At 37.3% G+C, this 23,708-nt stretch overlaps 1 protein-coding gene across 2 annotated transcripts in view; it reads right to left on the reverse strand.

Moving 5' to 3' along the window:
- DENND4C (DENN domain containing 4C) overlaps positions 1 to 23,708 on the reverse strand; it is a 70,728-nt gene that overhangs the window by 13,056 nt on the left and 33,964 nt on the right. The window contains exons 11-27 of one of the 2 annotated variants that reach the window (XM_071731316.1): positions 20,971 to 21,071; positions 19,982 to 20,200; positions 18,880 to 19,025; positions 17,692 to 17,727; positions 17,438 to 17,562; positions 16,495 to 16,627; positions 15,816 to 16,022; positions 15,062 to 15,190; positions 12,442 to 12,586; positions 11,970 to 12,116; positions 9,742 to 9,867; positions 8,919 to 9,059; positions 6,702 to 7,849; positions 4,982 to 5,162; positions 3,160 to 3,269; positions 1,899 to 2,074; positions 685 to 867 (exon numbers count right to left, since the gene is read on the reverse strand). In XM_071731316.1, coding sequence (XP_071587417.1) covers positions 685 to 867; positions 1,899 to 2,074; positions 3,160 to 3,269; positions 4,982 to 5,162; positions 6,702 to 7,849; positions 8,919 to 9,059; positions 9,742 to 9,867; positions 11,970 to 12,116; positions 12,442 to 12,586; positions 15,062 to 15,190; positions 15,816 to 16,022; positions 16,495 to 16,627; positions 17,438 to 17,562; positions 17,692 to 17,727; positions 18,880 to 19,025; positions 19,982 to 20,200; positions 20,971 to 21,071 — 3,453 coding nt within the window. The remainder of the gene's footprint in view (positions 1 to 684; positions 868 to 1,898; positions 2,075 to 3,159; positions 3,270 to 4,981; positions 5,163 to 6,701; positions 7,850 to 8,918; positions 9,060 to 9,741; positions 9,868 to 11,969; positions 12,117 to 12,441; positions 12,587 to 15,061; positions 15,191 to 15,815; positions 16,023 to 16,494; positions 16,628 to 17,437; positions 17,563 to 17,691; positions 17,728 to 18,879; positions 19,026 to 19,981; positions 20,201 to 20,970; positions 21,072 to 23,708) is intronic. The other variant, XM_071731317.1, reaches the window with a different exon arrangement.

Here is a 23,708-nt window from a genome sequence, read left to right on the forward strand (position 1 = left end):
CATTGACAGTCAAGAATTCCAGACTGAATAATGATTTTAAAATCCCCGTTACAAGATGTCAACAACTCTCAGCAAGAACTCACAGCTCATAGCCACACTATTTCGATTCTTCCCTTTTCTAACATGACACCTCCTACTTAACACTTCTTTCCTTAAACTGTTTCAGAAGTGGTATTCCTTTTCAGTGTTTTAGTTCCCATTAGTATTGTCATAGAACACATGCTCTGTACAAGTGCTGAATGCTTCACGACTGTTGTCTCAAAATAGAGTACTCAAGCAAATTGACTCATTTTTCCCCATAATAATGTCCTTCCTGTTAAATTTTAAACACAAGGAAAGAGGAAATAATAGTTAAATTTCCATGTGTCTTTAAAAGGTGAGTGTGTTCTACCAACACTCAATATAAGTTTTACCTATTACTCAACTGCAGACAGACCTCAAGATTTATTTATACAGTTTTAACTTTAAAACCCACTCATTTACTGGAACTAGCTTACTTCAAATTTCGTGAAAGCGTGCTTCAAACATGCAAAAAGAATCATAGGAAACAGATAATCATCAAGTTACAATTGTACTTCTCCACTGTATTTTGGTACATAAGCCCACCTCCACTTCAGAAGTAAAGGAGAGGTACTGGAAGTACTGACACATCTCTGACACAACTAACAACCCTGTTTTACCTACCTCTGCTCAGCAGAAGAGCCAGTTTCTTCAGCTATAGTGTGGCTGGTCTGTGGATGATCTGAAAAACTGATCAAGTCACCAACAGCTGGACTGGACAACACTTTCTGCTCCAGAGCATCTGTGGTTAATGGAAGGGTACCACTCTGTAAACTATCCCCTGAGGTACTTTGCTTCAGGAAAAAGCTATGGTACAACATGGACGGGAGGGGAGAGAAATACAAAGGTTAGGATGTAAAAATGAAGTAATTAAAGTTATTTTCTACATTCACTTTCAAAAAGTAGCAAAAATACGTAAACATAAAATTAAAAAGCTAGACAACAGGACACAAACTTTTTCATACTCTCTCCACTGTGACTTATATAGGCAAAGTAAACAAACACAGAGATTTGATCTGCAATATAAGAAATCCTATGCAGGACATAAGTCATTACAAGTCATCTTAGTTTGTTATGGTTTCCAGTCAGCCATACATCAAAATTAGCCATACATCAATAGCTAACCCATCACTGAAAACAACTGTTACTGTAATATGACATTACAAGACTAGAAGACCATACCCCATTATAGACATAACAGGAACATGTCTTGATTTGTTAGTCTATAAGTACAGGACAGATATGCAGTTTCAGCATTCAAGAACACTAATGGACACTCTGCTTCACAGGAATATCCACCACAGTGAGAATCCATTTTAAATTACCTTAAAATAACTTCCAGCTTTCACAAGTGCAATAAAAAGAGGTAAAAATAGTAAGAGGAGAAGTTTAAACTGGAGAACTATTGAAGAAACAATAAGCTGGAGTATCTGTAACTAAAAGCTCCAAGTAAATTTTATTTGGGAGAAATTATTTGCTGACAGATTTCAAAATTGCTTCATATACTTTAAAAGAAGTTCGTGATCCATGAGGTTTGTTTTAAAAGCTAAACATAATTAAAACAGATTTATACCTTTTGTACAGTTATGCTTACAAAGAAAACATGAAAAAAAAAGCAGTAAAAGGGCAATGAGTTCTTTGCCTTTAGGCTGTTTTACAATAAAACTTTAGTTTAAATGTCTTACAATTTCTTTCACTACAATCACAGCATTGAACAGCTTGTGACATTCATGAGAACACGTACAAAAAATTACTGAGAGCTATAACTAAGACATTTCATGGAAAAATTTAAGTATCTAGAAGTCCAAAGGCAGAAGTAATCTATAAAACCCACTAACCTTGCAGAGCCACGTAGGTCTTTAAATTCAACATTAAGTAAAGGTAGGAAGGTACTTTTACAGAAAGGACAGGTAGTGTTCAAGTTAGAATCATCTGCTGTCCATCCAGCCATGATTTCTTCATCATAAACCAAAGCACCACAAGCTCTACACTGAGAGCAGCTTGACATCAATACCTACAGCAACAAAGAATGAGGAGTTTGTCTTGTTTTCAGGGTTCTTTGTAACTGGCTTTATAGGCTTAGTATCCACAGGAGTATAATAGGTATTAGAAGGCCACTTGGCAGGAGTGAGTTCATCACTACGTACGCACTGCATTCAGAGTTATCTTGTACATACAACTTTTACCTACCAAATATATGTGCTAATAAAGTTTGTTGTTAGGTATTTTGAGACCTGGAAGAAGCACTGCTTTCAATGCTACTTATGTAGAATTTGCAATTGCTAGTGCCTACGAAACTTTCAGCACCTACAAATTGTTTTGAATTACGTAAGTAGGTGCACCTCTACTTCTCAAAAAAAGAAAAAAAAGAATTCAAACAAAACAAAACAACAACAAAATACAAAAGAACATGTCTTGCTCAGCAATAAAACTGGGTATAGAGGGAGGAGTTTTTCCAAGGTGGCTGTTGCTTGGAGTGTCATGGTGCTGCCTGACGGCCTTTCCTGGGAATCACTTGGTTTTTGTTGACAGACCTCCTGTAGTGGCTTTCAGGTTTTTTTCCCCAATTCACTTATTAAACTGTCTTTATCTTAAACCCCCAAGCTTTTTTCTTTTCTTCCTTCTATCATTCCAACTCTCCCTCTATTCTCATGAGGAATAAAGAAGCAAATGCCTGAGTGAGGGCTTAGCCACCATCTGTGGTCAACTCAACACAATTATTTAGTGACAACAATAATTTTCATAAAGGAAAAAAAAACCCAAAACAAAAAAATCCCAAACAAAACCAACAGAAAAAGCTTGAAAGGAAGAAAAAATAAAATCTTGTTTCCTCTCTAATTTCTGTCTCACTTCAGTTTTGACCTTTCCCTCAACTGTCTCATTTCTATGGAAGAGATAGATATAAATGCATTTAACACACCTCTTTTTTTTTTTTTTTTTTTTTTTTATGCTACTGTCACATCCCCGGGGGTAAAAGTATCAAACATCCTTGCAGTAGAAACACAGAAAAAAAACCCCAAACTGTTTTGAAAAATCCAACTACAATCCAACTAAACAGGTAAGTAATGCAGACGATAGCATTGAGTTTATTAATCTTACCTCCATAGCATAGTTCTGGAAAATGCTGGATAAACTAGTATTATGAGAAGAACTGTGCTCTGACTTCTCAGAATCTAGAACTTTCATATTTCTTGGGAATGAAACTTCACCTGTGAAGAAAGAGTTATTTGGCTTTTGTACTCAAGGAAAGGGCAAATAATTCATTCCCAGGGAAAATAACTTCTGTTTCAACAAGCCAGCAACTGTACCAGAAAGTCTCCAAAGATACATATAGCTTCATATCTTCACTGGTACCATAATTACAATATAGTTAATACAATTTTTTGATTAACACTTCAAAGTTACTTTTGCCTAACAACAGACTGGTATAAGAAAAGCATCCGTGAACAAAATTTGAAAATACAAAGGAAGAATATAGCAATGGCAGAGAGCAGTAAGACTAGTCTAAGTCATTGAAGATTTCTTCAATGATATATCCATATGTAAAGAGCAAACAGAAGGATAGTATCTCGTGAGACACAAGTTACCAAAAATGCTATTACTATGCTTAAGTTTTCCCTGACTAACATTGCAGCAAAAAATAAGTCTTTCTTTGGTAAGGCTGGATTTTAGGGTTACAAGCTTTGCTCAGAAGGGGAAAAGGAGTTGGAATATATTAACCAGAAGAAAATGGTTGGATTTAGTTTCAGGAAGCAAAATTATCAGCATTACTTCATCTGACAAGCCCAGTAAAACTTTGCTATTAAAAAAATCACTACACCAGAATCCCTTCATCATAACGAAGGCTCCTCTGCTTCTTCAACTGAAGTTTCCTTTTTAGAACTAAATTTTACATATTTTGCTCATGGCTGCCACTCTTCAAAATTCTTATAGCCAGCCTGACTAGCTGGAGGTTAGATCCCTTCAAGATCTAGCTAGACAGAGTCAGCTCACATCCTGTCCACAAGATTGTTCTGCCTGATGTAGAGAGCTTTATGATTCTGGCACCGTTAAACTACTGCAGAGAGAGCTAAATCAACCCACTAGCTGGTTCACTAAAACATCTTTTCTTCAAAATAAGAATAAAATCTTAACTGCAAATGATTAGATTTACTTCAATGAGTTTTAGAACTGGCAGAGGAAAAAAAAAAAAAAAAGACGAATTTAGCAATTAGTATATATTTCATCAATTATTTGCCATCACAACTTCAAATGAAGTATGCATACAGTACCTCCTGTTCCACAGTAAAGGTGGCACTGCTTGTGTGTGTTGGTTTGGGGTTTTTTTTGGTCTTGGGGCTGTGGAGTTGTTTCTGTTTGTTTGTTAGCTTTCAAATTGGTTGTGGATTCCCCCACCACCTCTCAAATGATCTGCCTCTGTTAGTTATGCAACTATTTGCAGTTCCCAAAAAGTTCTCTGCTTTTCTGTATTAATATTTCAAGAACTTTTAGAGTATTATGACTTTGCATGAATGAGTATCAGTTCCTGGCTAAAACTAGTTGGGAATCTTCCAATCACATACACAGAGGAAGTATTTATACAGTTAAATTGCTGTAATCAACAAAGAGAGAAGCACTACCTATTTGCTGCTGCTGCTGCTGCAAGAGAAGAGTATAGGAAGACTATGTACACAAATTTGCTTGTACTTACCATAAGGGCTTGAAATAACTCTAGATTATCATACACTGTTATAAATGATATAATTATATGCAATATAATTATATACAATATAAATATATAATATGAATTATATAAATTATATAAATTATAAATATATAACATCACACTGTTATAAATTATTTCACACTTAACTGTTTTCCATGTTTGTTATATTATATACACGTTTAGCGGGAGAAACAAAACAAAACCAAAATATTTCACCTGCACTGTAATTCTGTCTTCCTGCATCTCCACTGCTACTGCTGCTGCCAAGACTAGTAGTGCTTTGTGCAAGCTCATTCGTGATTAGCCCTGGGGCTCCAGTTCTTGATGACAGATTATCTCCTAAAACATTATCTTCAAAACCAGCAGGAAAGTTAAAATCTGGTCGATTGTTTTCTTCCTTTAATACAACAAGAAGAAAATTATAATTTTCCAGTACTTCCAGATCCATTATTTGACTTCCATATTTATCCCACCAAGTAAATAGTTGAAGCAGAAGATTAAGAAAAAATTTTGATGTTAAAAAAAATGTTGAATGTAAGGTAAGTCTATGCAATCCCCAAAAGAGCAGATACTTGACAAATCGTAAAGACACAGGCAAAATTAAAGGCTTTAGCAGTGAAAATACTTAGCTGACGTTCAAACTGAGTGATTAATGACAGAGATATAAACTTCTTCATACAGGACAAACAGGAAAAATGATGCAGGACTTGTGATTTGGCAGACGCTACACAAAATGAAGGAATCATCCAAAAAAAGATCTGAGTTAAAATATTTTCAGAATTGAAGATGCAGCAATAACAAAGCCAATGACACAAGATGTGACAAAGTATAATAATCAGTATATTAAAAAAAGGAAGTTGCAGAACTAAAAGATGTGAGGATCCTTTAAGGAAATTAAAATAAGTCATGTTATGGGGATTATTATGTGCCATTAAACAAAATTCTACGGAGTAGGTCAGTATGATAAAAAGGCACACAGGAAAACCTAGGACACAGGGGAAAAAAAAAATCAGGAAAGCAAACCAGTAAGCTTCCATTATCACAGCTTAAAAAAGATGTTGTTGGGTTTTTTTATTTGCTTTAATGGAAAGCACCCTACTAGTAAAATCAGTTAAATTTGTTTCACATATTAAAAAAGCCAGACAGATATCTTCCCATTCCCACATTTTATGGATGCTGGGAAAGGGAGAAGGAATTTGAAAAAGGAAACCAGAAGATATCAACACCGTGAAGAGGGTACCCAGAAGACCCTTAAAGCCAAGCACCAGATTAAGTGGCTAACTGGATCAAGCAGAGGCCTTTCTAAGAGAAAAAAAACTATGTTAGGAGGCACAATAACAAGATGTATATGGAAAGGAGGAAGTTGTAATACTCATCCCTCTATCTCTGCTTTCATTCATGTCAATATCCACTGAATGTTTTAACTGTGAAAGATTCTTTCTCAAGTGCATTCACACAAGAATCATAACACTCAGCTTCCAAATTCCTGATGACTGTATTTACTAGATCTCAGGATATCCTTTACTACTTTCAACTTTAATCCTCACCATCCTGATGTTTGAGATTTGTTTCCACAACCTTTTCTTAATTTTTTAAAGACAGGACAGGCAGACAATTTTTTCCTTAATAGTGCTTCTTTGTGCAGTTTCTTTAAATATGAATACAAATATAATAAATAAATAAATAGATAAATGGGGAGAATGGTAATAAAAGGTCAAAGTTTACCACATCAAGACCGTTTAACTTGCTTTTTGCTTGAAAAGTGTTTTTCTTCAACGACAGAGAAAAACTCCACTATACATGAAATACATTTTTTATTAGCTAATAAAAGTCAATGCTTATTAAAAAACACTATCTGATGAAGCAGTCTTCTGGACACTGAAATTACCCCTCTAACTTCAGTCTACCCAAATTTTTCATATTGAAAAGCACTTGCCTCATCATCTGAGTAACTATATGCTGAAGTTACAACTCCCCACATCTTACTGGCCACAGTGGCAGCCTGTTTCATGCCTGATTTCAGAACATCCATTTTTGGTCCAGACAGTATATTGTCTAACTTCAGACTGGATAAAGTTGTTACAACAGATCCCAATGAGCCATGTGGAGAAGAACGACCCAGTCCTGTCAAAGATGAAGATCTCTCCTTTTGAACTCGTGGATGGCTCTGTTGCTTTGGTCGTCCAGTGAATGTTCTGGATCTGGAGACAGATGGACTTCTCCGATTTTCATAAGACTTGGGGGATGGCAGGACATGATCCAAAGGCAAGCTTGACCTCCTTTCTTGGGAGTGACCAAGTGCACCAGAAGCTTCTGCTTCCCTATCTGACTTCTGCAGTTCCATACTGGGAAACTTACTACCCAATGGGTTCTTCAGATTCATATAGCTCTCTATTTCATCTGCCAAATTACGTGCTGCAACTGGTGACATCAACTTTTCCTCAGGTTCTGGATGCCTTGGTTGTGTGCTGTCAGTAGCCATCAAAGATAGAGGGTCCGAGCCTACTTCGACATCTTCCCTTTCAATAGGTTTAACCACTGCATAAAAGCTATTTCTTTTAGCAGTTGTATCTTTGGATTCTCGTTTCTGGGTTTCAGACTCATCTGACTGTTCAAAGTTCATGTCTTCCCCTGTAGTCATGTTTTCATCTTTTCCATTCTCAAGATGTTCCTGCCCTTCTCCAGGTTCTTCCAGCACTGGTAAAGACCAATGCTCCAATTCCCAAGTGCTCTCAGCCACACAGCTCCTAGTGCTACTTATGCCAGAAACCTGCTGGTCAGTGGTACTTTCAAAGCTGTGGGATTTATTCATTTGACAGGGTGAAGTTCTGGCCCCAGATAAAGCTGCTGTTAGAATCTTGGCATCTGCTCCCATCATTATTGCTATTTCTTTAGAATGCAAGTCCAAGCTGCTTTTCTTCAGCAGCATTCCCGCTCTGCTTTCACTGCTGAAACTGCAGCTTCTCTCTGAAAACATTTTCTGCCTCTTCTGTCCTTTTTCACTTGTTTTCTTAGGAGAAACATCAACAAAGACTACATCTTCAACTGAATCCTGAGTTACGAACAGTGGACTAGAACCAGTTTCTAAAAGAGAAAAGGCATTAATATGGTACCCGTTGCCACCAAAGATTCCTGAAATAATGTGAAATATCCATATCTCCTTAACAGTGAGAAGACTGGGAGCACCACAGTCTTGAGCTATCCATGAAGATGTTACACCAGTATAAACAAGCTATTTCATTGGTTGCAGATGGATTACTGTAGGTCAGAAGTCATCTACTCTTTGACTCCTTGAAATCAAAACCTTTTCTGGCCCCTACTTCCATTCCCTGTGCCAGTGCCCAGCAGAGAAAAGGCACTACACCAATGAACCAAAGGAAGTACAGTTGTAAGTAAAGTTCACTGTATTTTGTTTGTTTGTTTGTTTTCAAGAACTATATTCACAGATCTATACCTCAAACTCCATAGTTTATTCTGGTTCTGAAAAAAAACCCCCATCTATTGCATGTGTTTGTACAACACAGAAGCATTACTTTGTTTATGACACAGCCATATTTAGAAAAAGCTAATTAAGTTTAGCATATGGAAGATATAAATAATCTTCAAATTACTCTCATTTCCTCAGGGGAACTGGTAATTTTTATTGCCTAGAAAATTGTCTTAGGTAAAAACCACAAATACAGGAATTTAGCTATATTAGGAACCCCTCAGAGAGCACAGTATACCACATCCTCTGCTGCAGGGTATGTAAATAATTGTGCTGTGTCACAAAGACAATGTGCAGTTTGCAGGTTATACACTGCCAAGGTAAGCCACAGGAATAAAGAGACTGGTCAAAGGTCAGCAAGGTTTAGGTGACAAAAATCAAGAGACCCTTATTTTCTTGGTTTTCTAGTTTTCTAGTACTTTACTGAATCACATTCAGTGAAGGACAGTGAAAACCTTGATTTCACTCTACTCAACAGTGATTTTGAACCTTAGAATCCACCGGTTCCTTCTAAGTCACCTGCAAAGGATAACGAACATGCTGTGCAAGATACCTGCACCTCTAACAGAAATATTGCTCCTCTTCATATCATGAAAAATATTGCAAAACACTACAGCACAATAAGATCAGAATTTTAAGCAAGCTCTGTTTTGCCCAGTGACTCACCACCACTGTTTTTCCTTCCACTGCTATCAAAAATGCCCGATGGAACTTTCACAATACTGTTACCCCAGGCAGGCAGATCTGTTGAACCATAAGTTTCTATATTCAGCTGTTGCTTTTCATCAGATTTCTCAGCACAAATCTCTACAAGAAAGAGAATGAGAACCTGAGTTAATGTAACTCAGTAATTCCATTTGCACTGTTATGGAAAATATAAACTCTGTTCCCTTATGCAATGAATATCAGAAGGATCAGTCCTACAAAGTATTGAGCATTTTCTGGAAAAATACCCAGGCAGATGATGACAGACAGGGTTATGTATGCAGAGAGTGCAAGTGCACAAGGTCAGACCATATGTCAATTTCTTCCCATGCCATTTTTTCAAATAATCAATATAGAGCAGTTCTCAGATTTTCATGTAAAAAAACAGACTCAGCAATTAGAAAAACAAAACACAGGCAAACTAAAGGCAAGATCTTGATAGAAGACAGCAGCTGACCATATTTTCCGAGTTGGGAACAGTTTGTAGAGAAAGTAGTGCCTCTTATTAGATTTTTAAATATAGAAATGACAAGAACAGAATATAAAAGAGTGTGCCCCAGGACCTGCCCAGTTTTTCCATCTATATTTAATTAGTCTTCTTAAAGGCAATTTTTTACCTGCATGTATACCACTGCTGTTATCTAGGGTCTGGAGAGATTTCACACAGTCATATTTTGATCTTGGCAGCATTAAAAATGCAATACATTAAATATTTGTGGTAGTCTAGTACACACAGCAGATTTCTTTTAAAAAGCCTTCAACAGTGCAAACATGCATACTTAACCTCCTCTTATGTCTTCAGCTGTACAAGAAATATCTTTCTCTACTCGTGTTCCAGTTGCAAAAAGGCTATCCCCATCATCTCTTAAAAGTTCATCCTTGGATCCGTAGCCCTGGTCTGACTGACCACCTGTTTGAAGGAATACAAACACATACCTCAGATCTGGTTTTAGTTTCCTGACTTTGTTTTTCAGTAAGAAAATAAAAAAACTGAAATTAACTTGTTTCACATTTTGTTTCAACACAAAATTTTATAGCAAGACGACGAAAATGCCTGCCCTGTGTACAGATCTACTAGGTGAAGGTGACAGCAGAGGTAACTAGGCTATACAATCCAAATTTACTTTTCTAGTTATTATATTAAATACAAGATATTACAAGGAACACTATAGTGACTAAGTGCTTTTAATGCATTGTATCTTCTTTCATTCTTTTTCCTTCTCACTAGTATGAGATCATTCATTGCTGGGCAAGCTAAATTCTCAAGTACATCTATAAAAGAAATGTACACAAGCACAATGAAAATATAGCACCATAATACTGTGCTATAGTGCAAAGTATAAAATGAAACAGGAAAAAGCAAAGATCTAAACATTTTTTTAAAAGCTTGTTCCTTCATACCAGGTAAACGTCATAGCTGTAACACATTCTTTTTTTTTTAAAAAAAACAAAAAAACCAAAAACAAAACCAAAAAGTATTCACAGTATTCAAAAAAAGTCTGCCATAGAAAACAATCTAGAAAGATGCTCTTATCTTTGCTATTTTATCTGGAGTGCTGCTGCATATGCAAAAATACAAAAACAGTATGTGGGACATATCCCACAGTAACATGAGAAACAGGTTTATTTGTATGCCACGGAGTACCTCTTAGAACACATGACAGTATTTAAAAGGATCGGTGTAAGAAGTTATTGAGTGTGAAAGGTATTAAAGAAGCTCCATAAAACCTGAGTGACAGGCATAATTTATGTACAGTAGATATATTATTACTTTTGGCCACTATTTTAGAGACCTTTCATACAGAAAAGTAAGTTCTGGCATACTTTGGTCCTTATTTTCTATCATCATTTCAATATTGTTAGTATCCCTACTTTGCACAGAAGTGAAAACACCCTATCAATAAATGGGTGAATTACCTGCAGAAGTAACATTCAAGGGTAGAAATAATGCACACGTGCATCCAAGGCTTCACACCATGTAAGTCTGCACCCCACACCGTGATAGCCAAGGACAAATGCGGCACCCAAGAGACAGCAAAGAGCAAAAAGCAAAGCAACAAAGAGCAGAGAGAAGGGAAGTTGAGTAATCTAGGAAGGCATATCAGATGAAGCACAGGAATCAGACTCAAAAGTTCTCTTTACAGAACAGCTCAAGATATTAAAAACACGAAGAGTGGGCAAGAATAATTTGAACATTCATCTTTGAAGTACACACAGAAAAGAAGTTTAGTTGAGACTTTGCACAGGTAGGATGTAACCAGTACTAAAGCAGACACAAAGTGCCAAGAATTTTGTCTTGCTGTCTCAAGTGATTAATTTCCTTCTTACTCCAGTTTGTCTGAAAGAATACACACCATCTTTAGGTCAGAGTTTTTCTCAAGCTTATCACCTGTCTCTCCATTCCCAGGGTGTTTCATGAAGACTATGGCAAGGTTCTGATAATTTCTGTATTTATTTCCAAGTTTAGCAACTACTATCAGGAAGCTTGAATGTGGCCCTAAAAACATAGTTTACTATAACTAAGCATAACATTCCATTCCAGGAATGCTAATCAGGTGTTTCTCGACTAACATCAAGGAGAAACATTTTAAATTGTTAGCTTATAATCACCTCAGCAACTTGCACTCCTTTCCTTTAATGCAGAGAAAGATTTTACTCACGCAGATTATAATTTCTATTAATAAATTACAACATGTAAACCTTGAACAGCCTCGTATGTCAGAGGCTTATCTTTTCTGAAGATTAGCAGAAAAAAACAAGAAAAAGACCACAGCAAGACATTTATTTTAACACAGCAGTATTTCTACTATGGTTCAATCTAAACTAAAGAAGGATGATCTGTGGTGAAGTATTAACATTTAACAACAGAGTATTTATTTTTCTTTAGATAGCTTAACTTCTCTATAGCCTCAAGTGGGGAAGGTTGTGGTTGTAGGGGGAAATCAACAGGAGACTAGAAACTCCAACCTTTTTGGGGAAATGTTAGTAGTGAAACCCAGCAGAATCTAGTACCTGTGCTAGAGTGATTATCAATGGAATCAAGCCTGACTAAGTCACTGACGAAGAGAGTGTGCTCCCCACTGTTAGCATCATTAGAACTATCCACGCTACCATGGCTCACCATGTCCCCATCACTTCCACCTGTGGTACTCCGCAGAGCTAAAGACATGAATGAGAGCTGGTTAGTAAGAGAGGAATAAATTTTTCAAGTTTTTAAACAAGTCCAACCTCCACAGACAACGGTAAATACTTTTGCTTGCACATATAAGTAAGAATATGAAATTTTAGCAACAGAATACAGACAATCAATTCTTTAGTGTGCAAAAGACCTTCTGTTTCAGGCATCTAGTTGGCAATCATCAATTTTTATACACTTAAGAAAAGGTTTTCCACTTACAGAAGCCACAATGTTAGATGCAATGCCTCAGAAAGCATTTCATGCTCTTGTTCAGCATAAATAAATCCATTTCCAGTAACTTATTACCTGGTATCACAGGGAGTTGAGGGCTCTGCGTTGGTTTCTTTAAGCACTGCCTAAACTGTGCTATGCCACGAACTACATTTCGTACCTTTGTCCACAGGAATATGCCACTGCGGCTACTACTAGGCCATGGAGATTCTAAAACTGCCTACAGAAAGAGACATTGTGATAACAAAACAGGTATTTACTGTCAAGCATGTAAGGACAAATATTTGTGTTTTTACAAGCTGTTGCCTTTTATGAGCTCTTCCCTTTCATCCCACAGCTCTGGATACAAAAGCTGACCAATAACAATGAATCAAGGATTTTTTAAAATAAAATGAGGATTTTGTTCTTATTTACATACTTCATTAACAACAAAAGACCTTAGGTAGCACCTCTTTTCCTATTACTCTACATAGCTTAGTAAAAAGTATCATCAGCATATTACAGGAATCATAGAATCATAAAAAGTCAGGGGTTGGTAGGGACCTTGAAAGACCACTGAGTCCAACCCCCTTGCCAGAGCAGGGTCACCTCCAAGAGGTGACACAGGAACACATCCAGGTGGGCCCACAAAGGTGGGCTTTGAATGTCTCCAGGGAAGGAGACTCCACAACCTCTCTGGGCAGTCTGTTTCAGTGCTCTGTCACCCTCATAGTGAAAAAAATTCTTCCTTATTTTTACATGGAACCAGCTATGATCCACTTTATAACCATTGCCCCTTGTCCTATTGTTAGTCACCCCTGAGAAAGGCTTGACTTTGTCCTCCTGGCACTTGCCCCCTACAGATTTATAAACATTAATAAGGTCGCCCCTCATTCTCCTCCAAGCTGAAGAGCCCCAGCTCCCTCACTCTTTCCTCATAAGGGAGATGTTCCACTCCCTTCAACATCTTGGTCACTCTGCTCTGGACTCATTCAAGCAGTTCCCTGTCCTTCTAGAAGTGAGGGGCCCACAATATTATTCCAGATGTTCCAGGGGCCCAGACATAATATTCCAGAGGCAGCCTCATCAGGGCAGAGTAGAGGGGGAGGAGAACTTCTCTCAGCCTACTAACCATCCCCCTTCTAATGCACCCCAGGATGCCATTGGCATTCTTGGACACAAGGGCACATTGCTGGTCATCCTTCCATTCACCAGAACACCCAGGTCCCTTTCACCTATGCTGCTCTCCATCAGCTCAGTCCCCAACCTATACTGGTACCTGGGGTTGTTCTCTCCCAGACACAAGACTTTATACTTGCCCTTGTAATTCATTAAATTTCTCCCTGTCCAACTCTCCAGCCTGTCTGGGTCCCTCTGAATGGCAGCACAGCCTTCTGGGGTGTCAGCCACTCCTCCCAGTTTTGAAGCATCAGCACTGATAGTACATTCTATACCCTCATCCAGGTCATAAATAAACACATTGGATAGTACTGGTCCCAGTACTGACCCTTGAGGGACTCCACTACAGCAGGCAGACTTCCAACTAGACTCCATCCCATTGACAGCAGCTCCCTGGCTTCTGTCCTTCAGCCAGCTCACAACACAGTAATCCAGGACACTCTTCCTCAGTTTAGCTCCAAGGATGCTGTGGAAGATGGTGTCAAATGCCTTCCTGAGATCAAGATAAACTATGTCTACAGCTCTGCCATCTCCCATCCACCTGGTTATATCCTCATAGAAGGCTCTCAGGTTGGTCAGACATGATTTCCCTTAGCAAAGCCATGCTGACTGCTCCTGATAAGCTTCTTGTCCTTGATGTGCCTGGAGACAGTACCAAGAATGGATTATTCCATCACAACAGGATGGAGGTGAGGCTGACTGCTCTGTAGTTACCTGGGTCCTTGCCTTTCTACAAGACTGGAGTGACATTTGCTTCCCTCCAGTCCTCAGGCACCTCTCCTGTTCCCAATGATTTACCAAAGATGATGGAGAGCAGCCTAGCAATGACATCCACCAGTTCCCTCAGCACCTTTATGTGCATCCCCTCAGAACCCATGGATTTATGGATGTCCAGACTCATTAACTGATCCTTAACCCAACCCTCAACCATAGCAAACTCATCCTTTACCCCGATTTCCTCCGCAGCCTTAGGGGCCTGGGGCTCCTGAAGACATCTTCCAGCTGTATACACTGAAGGTGTTCAGCAATTCTGCATTCTTTGTATCCTCTGTCACCAGGGCACCCACCTCATTCAGCAGTGGGTCTGCACTGCCTCTAGTGTAAGTTTTATCTGCTATGTATTTGAAGAAGCCCTTCCCATTGTCCTTAACTTGGAAGCAAGGAAAAGAGAGAGGCTACTTGAACTAGTCTAATCCCCATTTTTATTGACCTTGGATCTTTTTACCTTAAAGGATACACCTAGGAACAGATGTTTTAGACATGGAAGCACTTTACAGGTTTCAACACTTGCAAGCATAAAGACTATAAATGTATATTTCAACACACAAGAATGTAAACTTAACACTGTAAAACCATACAATATTGCCCCAGTAAGCATTAAGCATGTCCAAAATGCTTGCTTCCCCAACAGAATTAGCAAATTCAAGCAAAGAACTGTAAGAAACAGTCTTCAAAACATGCTGCAGTACAAGGGGAGTGACAACAGCAAGAGACTGCTGCACATCAGTGCTGTATCCCTTGTCAAGACTTCCCTTACCTTATTGTAATAACCATAGGTGATGGCATTTGGCAGTATTCCAGCATTTTTCATTTCAAAGAGGACTCTCACAGCCTGAACAGGCTGACCCCACAGTCCACAGAGCTGCATTACAACTCTGTAGCAAACCTGACAAGATAAAGAAATGCATAAATGCACTGATGACAAGGCTTTCAAAAGAGCCTAACTCTTCCCTGATTTCCAACTTTTACACATGTAAAAGGAAAGCCATGTGAGAGAGGGATCCAAAAAGCCAACTAACAAACCAGGAAATGACAAGTTGAAATAACATCAGCAGTCACATTGTTGAGAATGATGAATTTTTTCCACTTCTCTCCTCTGCTTGCAAAATAAAAGAGGGAAGGAAATGCTCAAGTAGAAAGCAGGATAACTTGCTGCTGTGCATCTGTGGATACTGCTGAAAAATGGTATGCTGCTTACAAACCCACTCTCCCCAAAGTGCATTTAAAAACTAGGGATGTTCAACAACTTCCTTCCTGCACAAGTCAGGGAGAAGACTATCAAGAGTAAGTTGACATAATCAAAGCAGCTGACTCCACTGGTGATGAAAAAGGAAATTAATTTACGATTACATTAGTGAAGAAGATTTGAAAAAACCTTCTTTAAAAAAATAACTGCGTTAAAACAGGTCAAGCTGTTAGCATGCCTAACCTGCTGGTGGTGCTGAATCATTATATTTGTACTTCGTCATCTATTCCAAGTTTATGGTAAGGTTTTTTTTATTTGCACTTGCCTCATCTAGTGGTTCAACATCAGTTTTCCTCATTTTGATCAGAACATCGTATGCCTGCTGCAGTGCTTTGGCCTTGGGATGTGCAACTCTGATGTAGGCTGGCAGACAAATAAACCATAAGCTGTAACAATGACTGAAGAGACACTTAGCCCACTGTGGGGGGCTTACGTAAAACTTCTTCGCTAATTTATGGGCTGATTTTATCTCCTGTAAGAATGAAACAAAACAAAAACAGCAGAAAAAGGTTGTAGCATCCTGAATCTAGAAGCCATTGCTAATTCAGATACTGGCTTCTTAAAAGTAAACATTCCATAAAGAAAGGAAAAAAATTCAGCTCAAGCTCCCTTCTTACCACTCTCTCATTAAAGCTCTCCGCAAGAAAAAGCTATCATCAAAATTAATAACCTTTTTTTTTTTTTTTCTCCCCCGTTCAGGCATTAATTTTTATTTTCTTTTGGTTTATATTAGTCTTAAAAATGGGTTTGACAATATACTGTAATTTCAAACTCTAAGTTACTTGCTGCCTTGTGTTTTTCCTTGGCAAGCACTGTTCCTTAATAGTTACACTGACCTAACTTCTAACACGAACTTATAGCTTAAAATACATAGTGGCAAATTTTAGCAAAAAAATTCTTATCTTTCAGTGTTCACTCAGTGATTAGGGTAAGGCTCATCTAACCTGTTTTGTCCTCTTTGCCATGAGTGCTGGACTATTTGAAATGTTGCTTCCAGCTGGGTGTCTGGTGAAGGAGAGCTTAAGCTCCTGTGGCCTGTCAAAAAGCTTGAAGTCCAGGCGTGGGAAGTTTTTATAGCTATACAGAAGATTAAAAAGAAAAAACAAAACAAAAAAGAAAAGCTTTTCACATACCTGCAGGTAGCAGGAAAACCAAACAAAGGCCACTTGTGTGCAAAGAACTGGCAAGCGGGAGAAAAAAAGAACTAGAGGGGGGAAAAGGCAAGAAGATAGCAAGATCCTTTTAGACTCAATCACAAAGGTCTCACAGTAAGATGCCTTGCACGTTAAATCTCCATAGACAATGGAAATAAGAACCAGACTGCTGTCTGTACCACAGAAGTCAGGGAGACACAGATGATAACTACCAAGGACAAGAGTTGGAAATAGGACCTGTGTGACCTTCAAGACAGTCAGGAAGAAAAACACCATATTCAGAGTGTCTGAAACACCACACTTTCTGCACAAGGTTGAAAAACACTCAATGAAAGAAGTCTGAAAAGTGGAGCAGGTGTTCTGTTCTTCTGGTTCGTCAGCACTAGATCAACAGTATTACCTACCCCCTGTCATTCCCGCTGTGAAACAAAGTGCACTGCAGTTGCTGCAAGATACACAGCTCAAACAGGAAGGAAGACACTGAATACATATAGAGAAAAATTACTGTAAAACTGGCAATAAGTTACTGAAAAAATAAAACCAAAAGCCACATGCCCTCCGACATAAGCACACACAAACACTGGCTTCTAGAGCTTCAGAAATTTACCAGACTCTGGGAAGTTTTTATCTTTTCTAAGACTCTTCCAAACATTACATTAAGGAAGGTGCTGCACCAAGATGGAACGTCTACTCTGCATTATAGTTTCACTACATGTGGCTGTTTAACTTGTACCTGTATTGTGGCACCTGTCCATCATCAGCAGGAGGCTCTGGTGGCATTATGAACACTGTGTGTTCACTTTTTTGTGACTCATCGAGTTCAATCAACCGTGCATCTTCAACAGAATCTACATCAATCTGAAAACATGTTCATGTTTAAAATATGTTTATGTTTGTTCTAATAACTCAAATATCAAGTTCCCAGACTTGTATTTCCATTTTTAACTCATTATCACGTATCCGTAAACATTCTGAATTACTAAGTACCTTCTCTCCTTTTTCTGCTCCTTTATCTGGAAAGAGCTGGAGAAAGAGAAAAAAAAAGAACAAAAACAAATTAGTTTCTTATCAACTGAAAAAAAATCCTAAATAACTCTATTAAAGGTGTGTCATTTATTGAGATATTACATAAGAAACACTAAATTTTCTTATTGCTCTAAAAGCAATTAATGTTTTTTTTTCAAATATTTTTTTCCTGAAATTAGGAAATGGAGTAATCAGCATGCTCTCAATGTGTTAACATTCTCTACTAAATCTCAACTAAATCTAACAAAGTAAAGTGCTTTTATTTAGTTTCATTGAGAGAAACTGCCATTTTGCAGGTATTTTCAATATGACAATTTAAGTATGAAACACATTAATGACCTGCAATAATACAAAATTATTTAAAGTGTTAAACGAAGTATACTCTAGACGAATAACCCATACTCAGCAGAAAGAAAAGGCAAAGAAACTTTTCAATGCTTATTTTGTGGTCTTTTTACAAGTGTTAATTTGATTGGAATCAATACTGAATCAAAGACATTCTGTAAGGACTTCGAATGAAAATAAAGGTTCTGTCCAGAAGGAACCATACATATAATTCTCTGGCTCCTAATTTTCATATTGTGAACTTGGCATTTTACAGATAAAGCTATAAACTCAGTAACTCATATACACCAGAATCATGCTGAAGAGACTTTGCTTCAAAAAACAAGAATTGTTTACAGCAATTTTTCTCATATAAGGTACAACAAAAGTAGATATTATCTATATAAATCAGTTTTGAACACAAGTGGAAACCTAGGTATGTTTTTCTGTTTTAAGTTTGAATTGTATGAAAAGAGAACAACACAAATGACCACTGGTAGGATAATGCCACATTTTAGGGAGCATGACTAACATATAAAGGGAAGAAATGAAAGGCATTATGCTAAATTGCCAGTTAGTGGTGTTTCTCACATTATCTTACAACTTGACATCCTACAGGTTTTTAATGACAGTTTTCTGCATCAACACAGAAAATTACAACCACGCAAGAAGACAAAGGAAGAAAACAACTCAGCAAAACTGCCAAGAATACCAATCCATCAAAACAGTCTGTGCAGAAAGTATCTACCTTTGCATTTAAAAACAGGACAATAACATAAAATAAATCAATGAATATAATTTAACAGTATTGCTAAATATCTTCACCTTTTCTATGCAGTCATCAAAAAATGCCAAGCCAGTATCCTTGTCACTCACAAAACTGCACTCCTCGATAAAGCGGCTGAATATCTGTGTTTTGGTGAGATGCATGTAGAACTTTGTGTAGGCACGATCTCTGCTTTTTAAAAATCCTGGTTATAAAAAGGAACACACAGCTAAACACCAGTTACGGGTTCCATAAGAAATTAACATATAAAGTGTCAACATAGAATAGTCAAGAGTGCAAATACATAAAGAATTTGCTTTATCAGTAAAAAAAACTCCTTACCACTACTTGCATTTGGAAGCTTGAAATACCAGCTTTTTTGTTTAATAACTGTATTTCATCATAGTTAAAAAATACCTGTCAAGCAATCATCCCCATATGATTTGCTCACCATTGAATTTTTGTGCAAGAAAAAGGAGATAATGACCTTGCAAAAAGTGTCTCACAGTTAAAATAATGCTAAAGTAAAAACAATGTTATCCTAATAGGTGGTGGGTCTGAAAAAATCTCTTCTCAAATCTCTTATCAATAATTAAATAAAAAATAAAAAAAAAAATCAACAACCCCAAACAAAACCAACCACCAAACAAAAAAAAAAAAACATGACTGAGACACCACTGCTACATAAATAACAAAGTGCCTGTGAGCATTCAGCTCACAAACAGATCTGAAAAGTTAAGACAAGGAGGAAAATAAAATTACTTTTGCTGGCTACTGTTTTGTTATTTTTCTGATTGCTGCCCTGCTCTCCATTATCTTCCCATGTATACCAAGAACATTACTGGGCTTCCGGCACACAAACTAAGAATTATTCTTTCATTCTCCCAGGAGTTGTCCTTAGGGAATACGCCACACACACACATCATGCTTCTAAAAGACAGCCTTTCCAATACCAGAACTATTGCAAAATTTCATATCTACATGCATACCCATGCTCTAATCAATTTTGCATAGTTTAACTTTGTACATTTGCAATTTTAAATAGTGCCAAGAATTGTACAACCAAAGGGAACACTGACCTTTTGAAGTTAACCCAGCTCCTCAGCACTAAAGCTCTAACACTGTCAATGCTATCTGCAGCTGTTTTGTCTCACTCCTCACCTTGATGATCAAACAAGGAATCAGCAGCAGTTGCTTTATTTGAAGGTGCCTGTGTGATTGGCTTGAGGAATGTTCTGTAACCTTTTAAAATAGATGCCATGAAACGGAGAAAAGCTTCCTGGATTTCCATCTCCAGCTCCATCATTGTCTTCTGCCAGGAGAAATCTGCCTCAATTGGAGTCATCTCCACTGCAGAGCCTTCTTGAGTTTTCCTGTGAACTACCAATAAGCAACACATACAATCCTATATTAAATTCAGTGCATCCATACAGGTAGCTTAGCAAAATGCTACAGACATGTTTTAATTTTTTCTACTTGCCAACATTCAGAAGTGACAAACACTACAAATCCTGTGATTATTTTCCAATTTATCTGACACATATGGAAGAGAGTGTTTCTCTAACTCATCCAGCCCCCCACAACTTGGAGAGGAGGATCTCTGTTGAGTTCATGTTATCATATACCCAGCTGAACATAGTCTTTCAGTTATTGTGCAGATACTGCTGAATATCTCAGATAATGACTTTTCTACAAAAATAATGGACTAGCTAAATTTTGACAAAGTATTTTATCAAAGGAAAAAAAAAAACAACCATCTTCAGCCTAATGACTTGGACAGGTAAGAGTGAAATTGTAGCTGACCTACCAGTTTCAGGTATTGGTTCTTTCTGACTGTAGATAGGCTGTTTAAGGTAAGCTGGTTCAGAGAATGTTAGGTTACATAGGTATGGAAAAGGAGACACTGATAGCCTCATATTACAAAATTAGTACATGATGGAAACAGAAAAGTCATAGCAAAGAAAATAAAAGCCTAAAAACTAATTCACACCACATATGACAGAAGGAAATCCTTTCATGTATATACTAACTGTAACATAAGACTTGTATGCGTGTCTCAAAAAATTTAGTAGTTTTCTTTGAATACGTATTTTCCCTGCTTCAGGCAGTTTCTGTTCTTACCCCTTCCCCTTTTATTTTATATATGTCACCTGCTGCCAGCTGTGGGTGCAGTTTCTTTAAGGTGCTTAGCAGACTTTTACATGGCTTCTTAGGAAACTGCTTCCAGTTGGTGCTCTTCTTATCATCTGATCTAAAACACAGGGGAGAGAAAAAAAGGATATATAAAACACAGACCATATAAAAAAGAATAGCTTCCACAGCCCTAAACTGATTCATTTCCAGAACACTGTGACTAAACCAAAGGAAATATTTTGAAAATAAATCTTCTCACTGTCAGTATTTATCAAAAATACAAAATGAGCATGACATAACTCAGAATTTCCTTTCCTAAGATACAGAATAGTATAAATTGAGTTAGGAGTAGAGTTTTCTCCAGTCAGTAAGGAGGACCTGCATTAAGATTTGATTTAGACTTTCTAGACAAAGTTCAATTGCTTTCAGAATTTTTATCAGTCTTGCTAATACAACTTAAGCACAATAATATGGATGTGATTACCATATAAAGTCTGTACTACCACAAACATGCCATCCTGCTTCTGATACAAAATGAAAGCTGTTTGGAACACAACACAAAGCTGTTACTGCAAAAGCTGAAAGTCTGGCAGCTTTATGGTCATATAGTATACTCTAATGTACTTGTGGCAACTCAGTTCCAACTTCAACCACAGGCTCACAGAGACGAGGAAGATTGGGAATTCCGTTCAGGTTTTGAAAAACTACATGGGTGACTAAGCACCGGGGTAAATTGGCCTAAAGGGATGCTCATCTTTGTTAGAACAACAGTGGATAAGATGCTAGACTGTGTTTAAGCATCTGGATATAAAGACATAGAGAGAGCAGGGAGTAAACTTTGAGAATTGCTGTACCTCTTTCTGGAAGGCAGAAGGTGAGAGATCATTGCTGTAATGGGAGTACAGCAAACCTTGCAGCCACAAGACCTAACCAGGTTTTACTGCCCAACCTGATGCTGTCACTGCTTGCTTTGCTCTTTGCATCAGTGAAATGTTTTCAATTATTTGTTGAATTGTCACTGACACAGAACTATCTTAGAAGGAAGCCAAAGTTACAGGAGCTGGAAAAATATGCATGCTTACAGATTCTTTGCCCACTTTTTTCCCCTTCCACAATGGAATGCTTCCAAACAGTGTAGTTTATGTTTGGTCATGTTCCAAAATCGCAAGAAAAAAACTTCTGAACTTCTGCTATAAAAATAGGCAAATTCTTAAATCTTTGCCCTAAAAAGGCTACTTTCCTTAAACAGCCTTCATTGTTACTTTCACACAGACAGTTGGGCACAACCAAAAAAGGCGCTGAAGATGCTTAATGAATAAAAAGCCTTCAGTATTTTTGGCAGTAAATAAAGCCTCAGTCTACCATGACTAACAGCAGCAAACTTTCTCTAAAAAGACACTACACAGAGTGAAAATATTCAATTTTTCAAATACTATTCTTATATTATGTAGTCTTCCAGACTTAGGAACAATGCTGTTAAATCCTTCTACACCTAAAAAAAAGCACCACTGACACAGAAATACAGGACAGGAGTAGATGTAGATAAAATAGAAAGGAATCTTACTCCTTCATAAAAATGTGAAATAATAATTTAAAAATTCTGCATGATACTCTACACAACATGCTGTATATAAAAAGATTTGACTACTTATCTACAAAACTGAAAAATATCCTCATTTCCAAGCTGAAAAAGCTTCATTATGCAGATACCAACATATCACGTTAACTTAAGTCAGATGTTACAGGTACCAAAATCCTCTGGAAGTCAGAATAATGGTACAGATGAGATAAATGCAAAACGGGCATTAAAAAGTAAAACAATCAGATGACTATTGAAATAAAAATTAACATATAAGACAGTAAAAGAAAAGGTGCAAAAATCTTTCCAGCTGAGTGCTTCTAAGAGGCCAGACACTGGTACATTTTTAGTTCAGTAACAAATTCAAGTAATGTTGGTACTTTGTCTTGTAGCAGTTATTTCAATTGAATCTTGACATCTTTATCTGCCTGCTATATCTCCTTTCTATCTCCTTAATTTTTCTGCAATGCAGTCTTCAACTTCCATTCCACTTAAGAACAAAATTAATCATGTCTGTATTGTCATATCAACAAATTCTCTTCCTTAAATTTCTTCAATATGTTCTTCGCTCACAATACCTATTTTAATTACTCTTTTGATTGCATAATACTTTACTAAAACAGTGATGAAAATGCTTTTTGCAGACTTTTTAATGGGGAACTAAGGGAAGGAGACTAAATAAAGAAATAAATAAATATTTTTAAATTACACACCATCTGCCCTATTGTTTACTGCTTCCTTTGACGGTGCTAATAAAAGAAAGCAATCCAGTAGCATAAAGGGAACAGTTGCTTCAGTAGAGGAAAGGTCCCCTCAACACAATGAAAATGAAGAAAGCATTCAACTGACTCACAGATCAAATTACTAATTCTAACTCAAGTTTGTAAAAGCAAAAGCAAGAGATAAAGTTGCCTGGATTAAATAAAACTGAATTTTCACAGAGAAAACACAGGCACTTTAGTGAGGTTCACTGTCACCTTGAACTGGCTTAGATAAGCCTTTCCACTTACGATCTCATTAGTTTAAAAAGGAAAGTTAATTCATAAAGTTACTGAATTAACACCTGGAACAACTGCACTTTCAATTTATTTATTTGTGTTCTTACTTAGTTATACTACAGAAAAGCAGAGGTTGTTCTTAATTAGCATCTCATCAAGACAGTGTGAAGAAACCGTG

The sequence above is a fragment of the Heliangelus exortis genome, chromosome Z, assembly GCF_036169615.1.
Source record: "Heliangelus exortis chromosome Z, bHelExo1.hap1, whole genome shotgun sequence".
Taxonomy (NCBI): Eukaryota; Metazoa; Chordata; class Aves; order Apodiformes; family Trochilidae; genus Heliangelus; species Heliangelus exortis.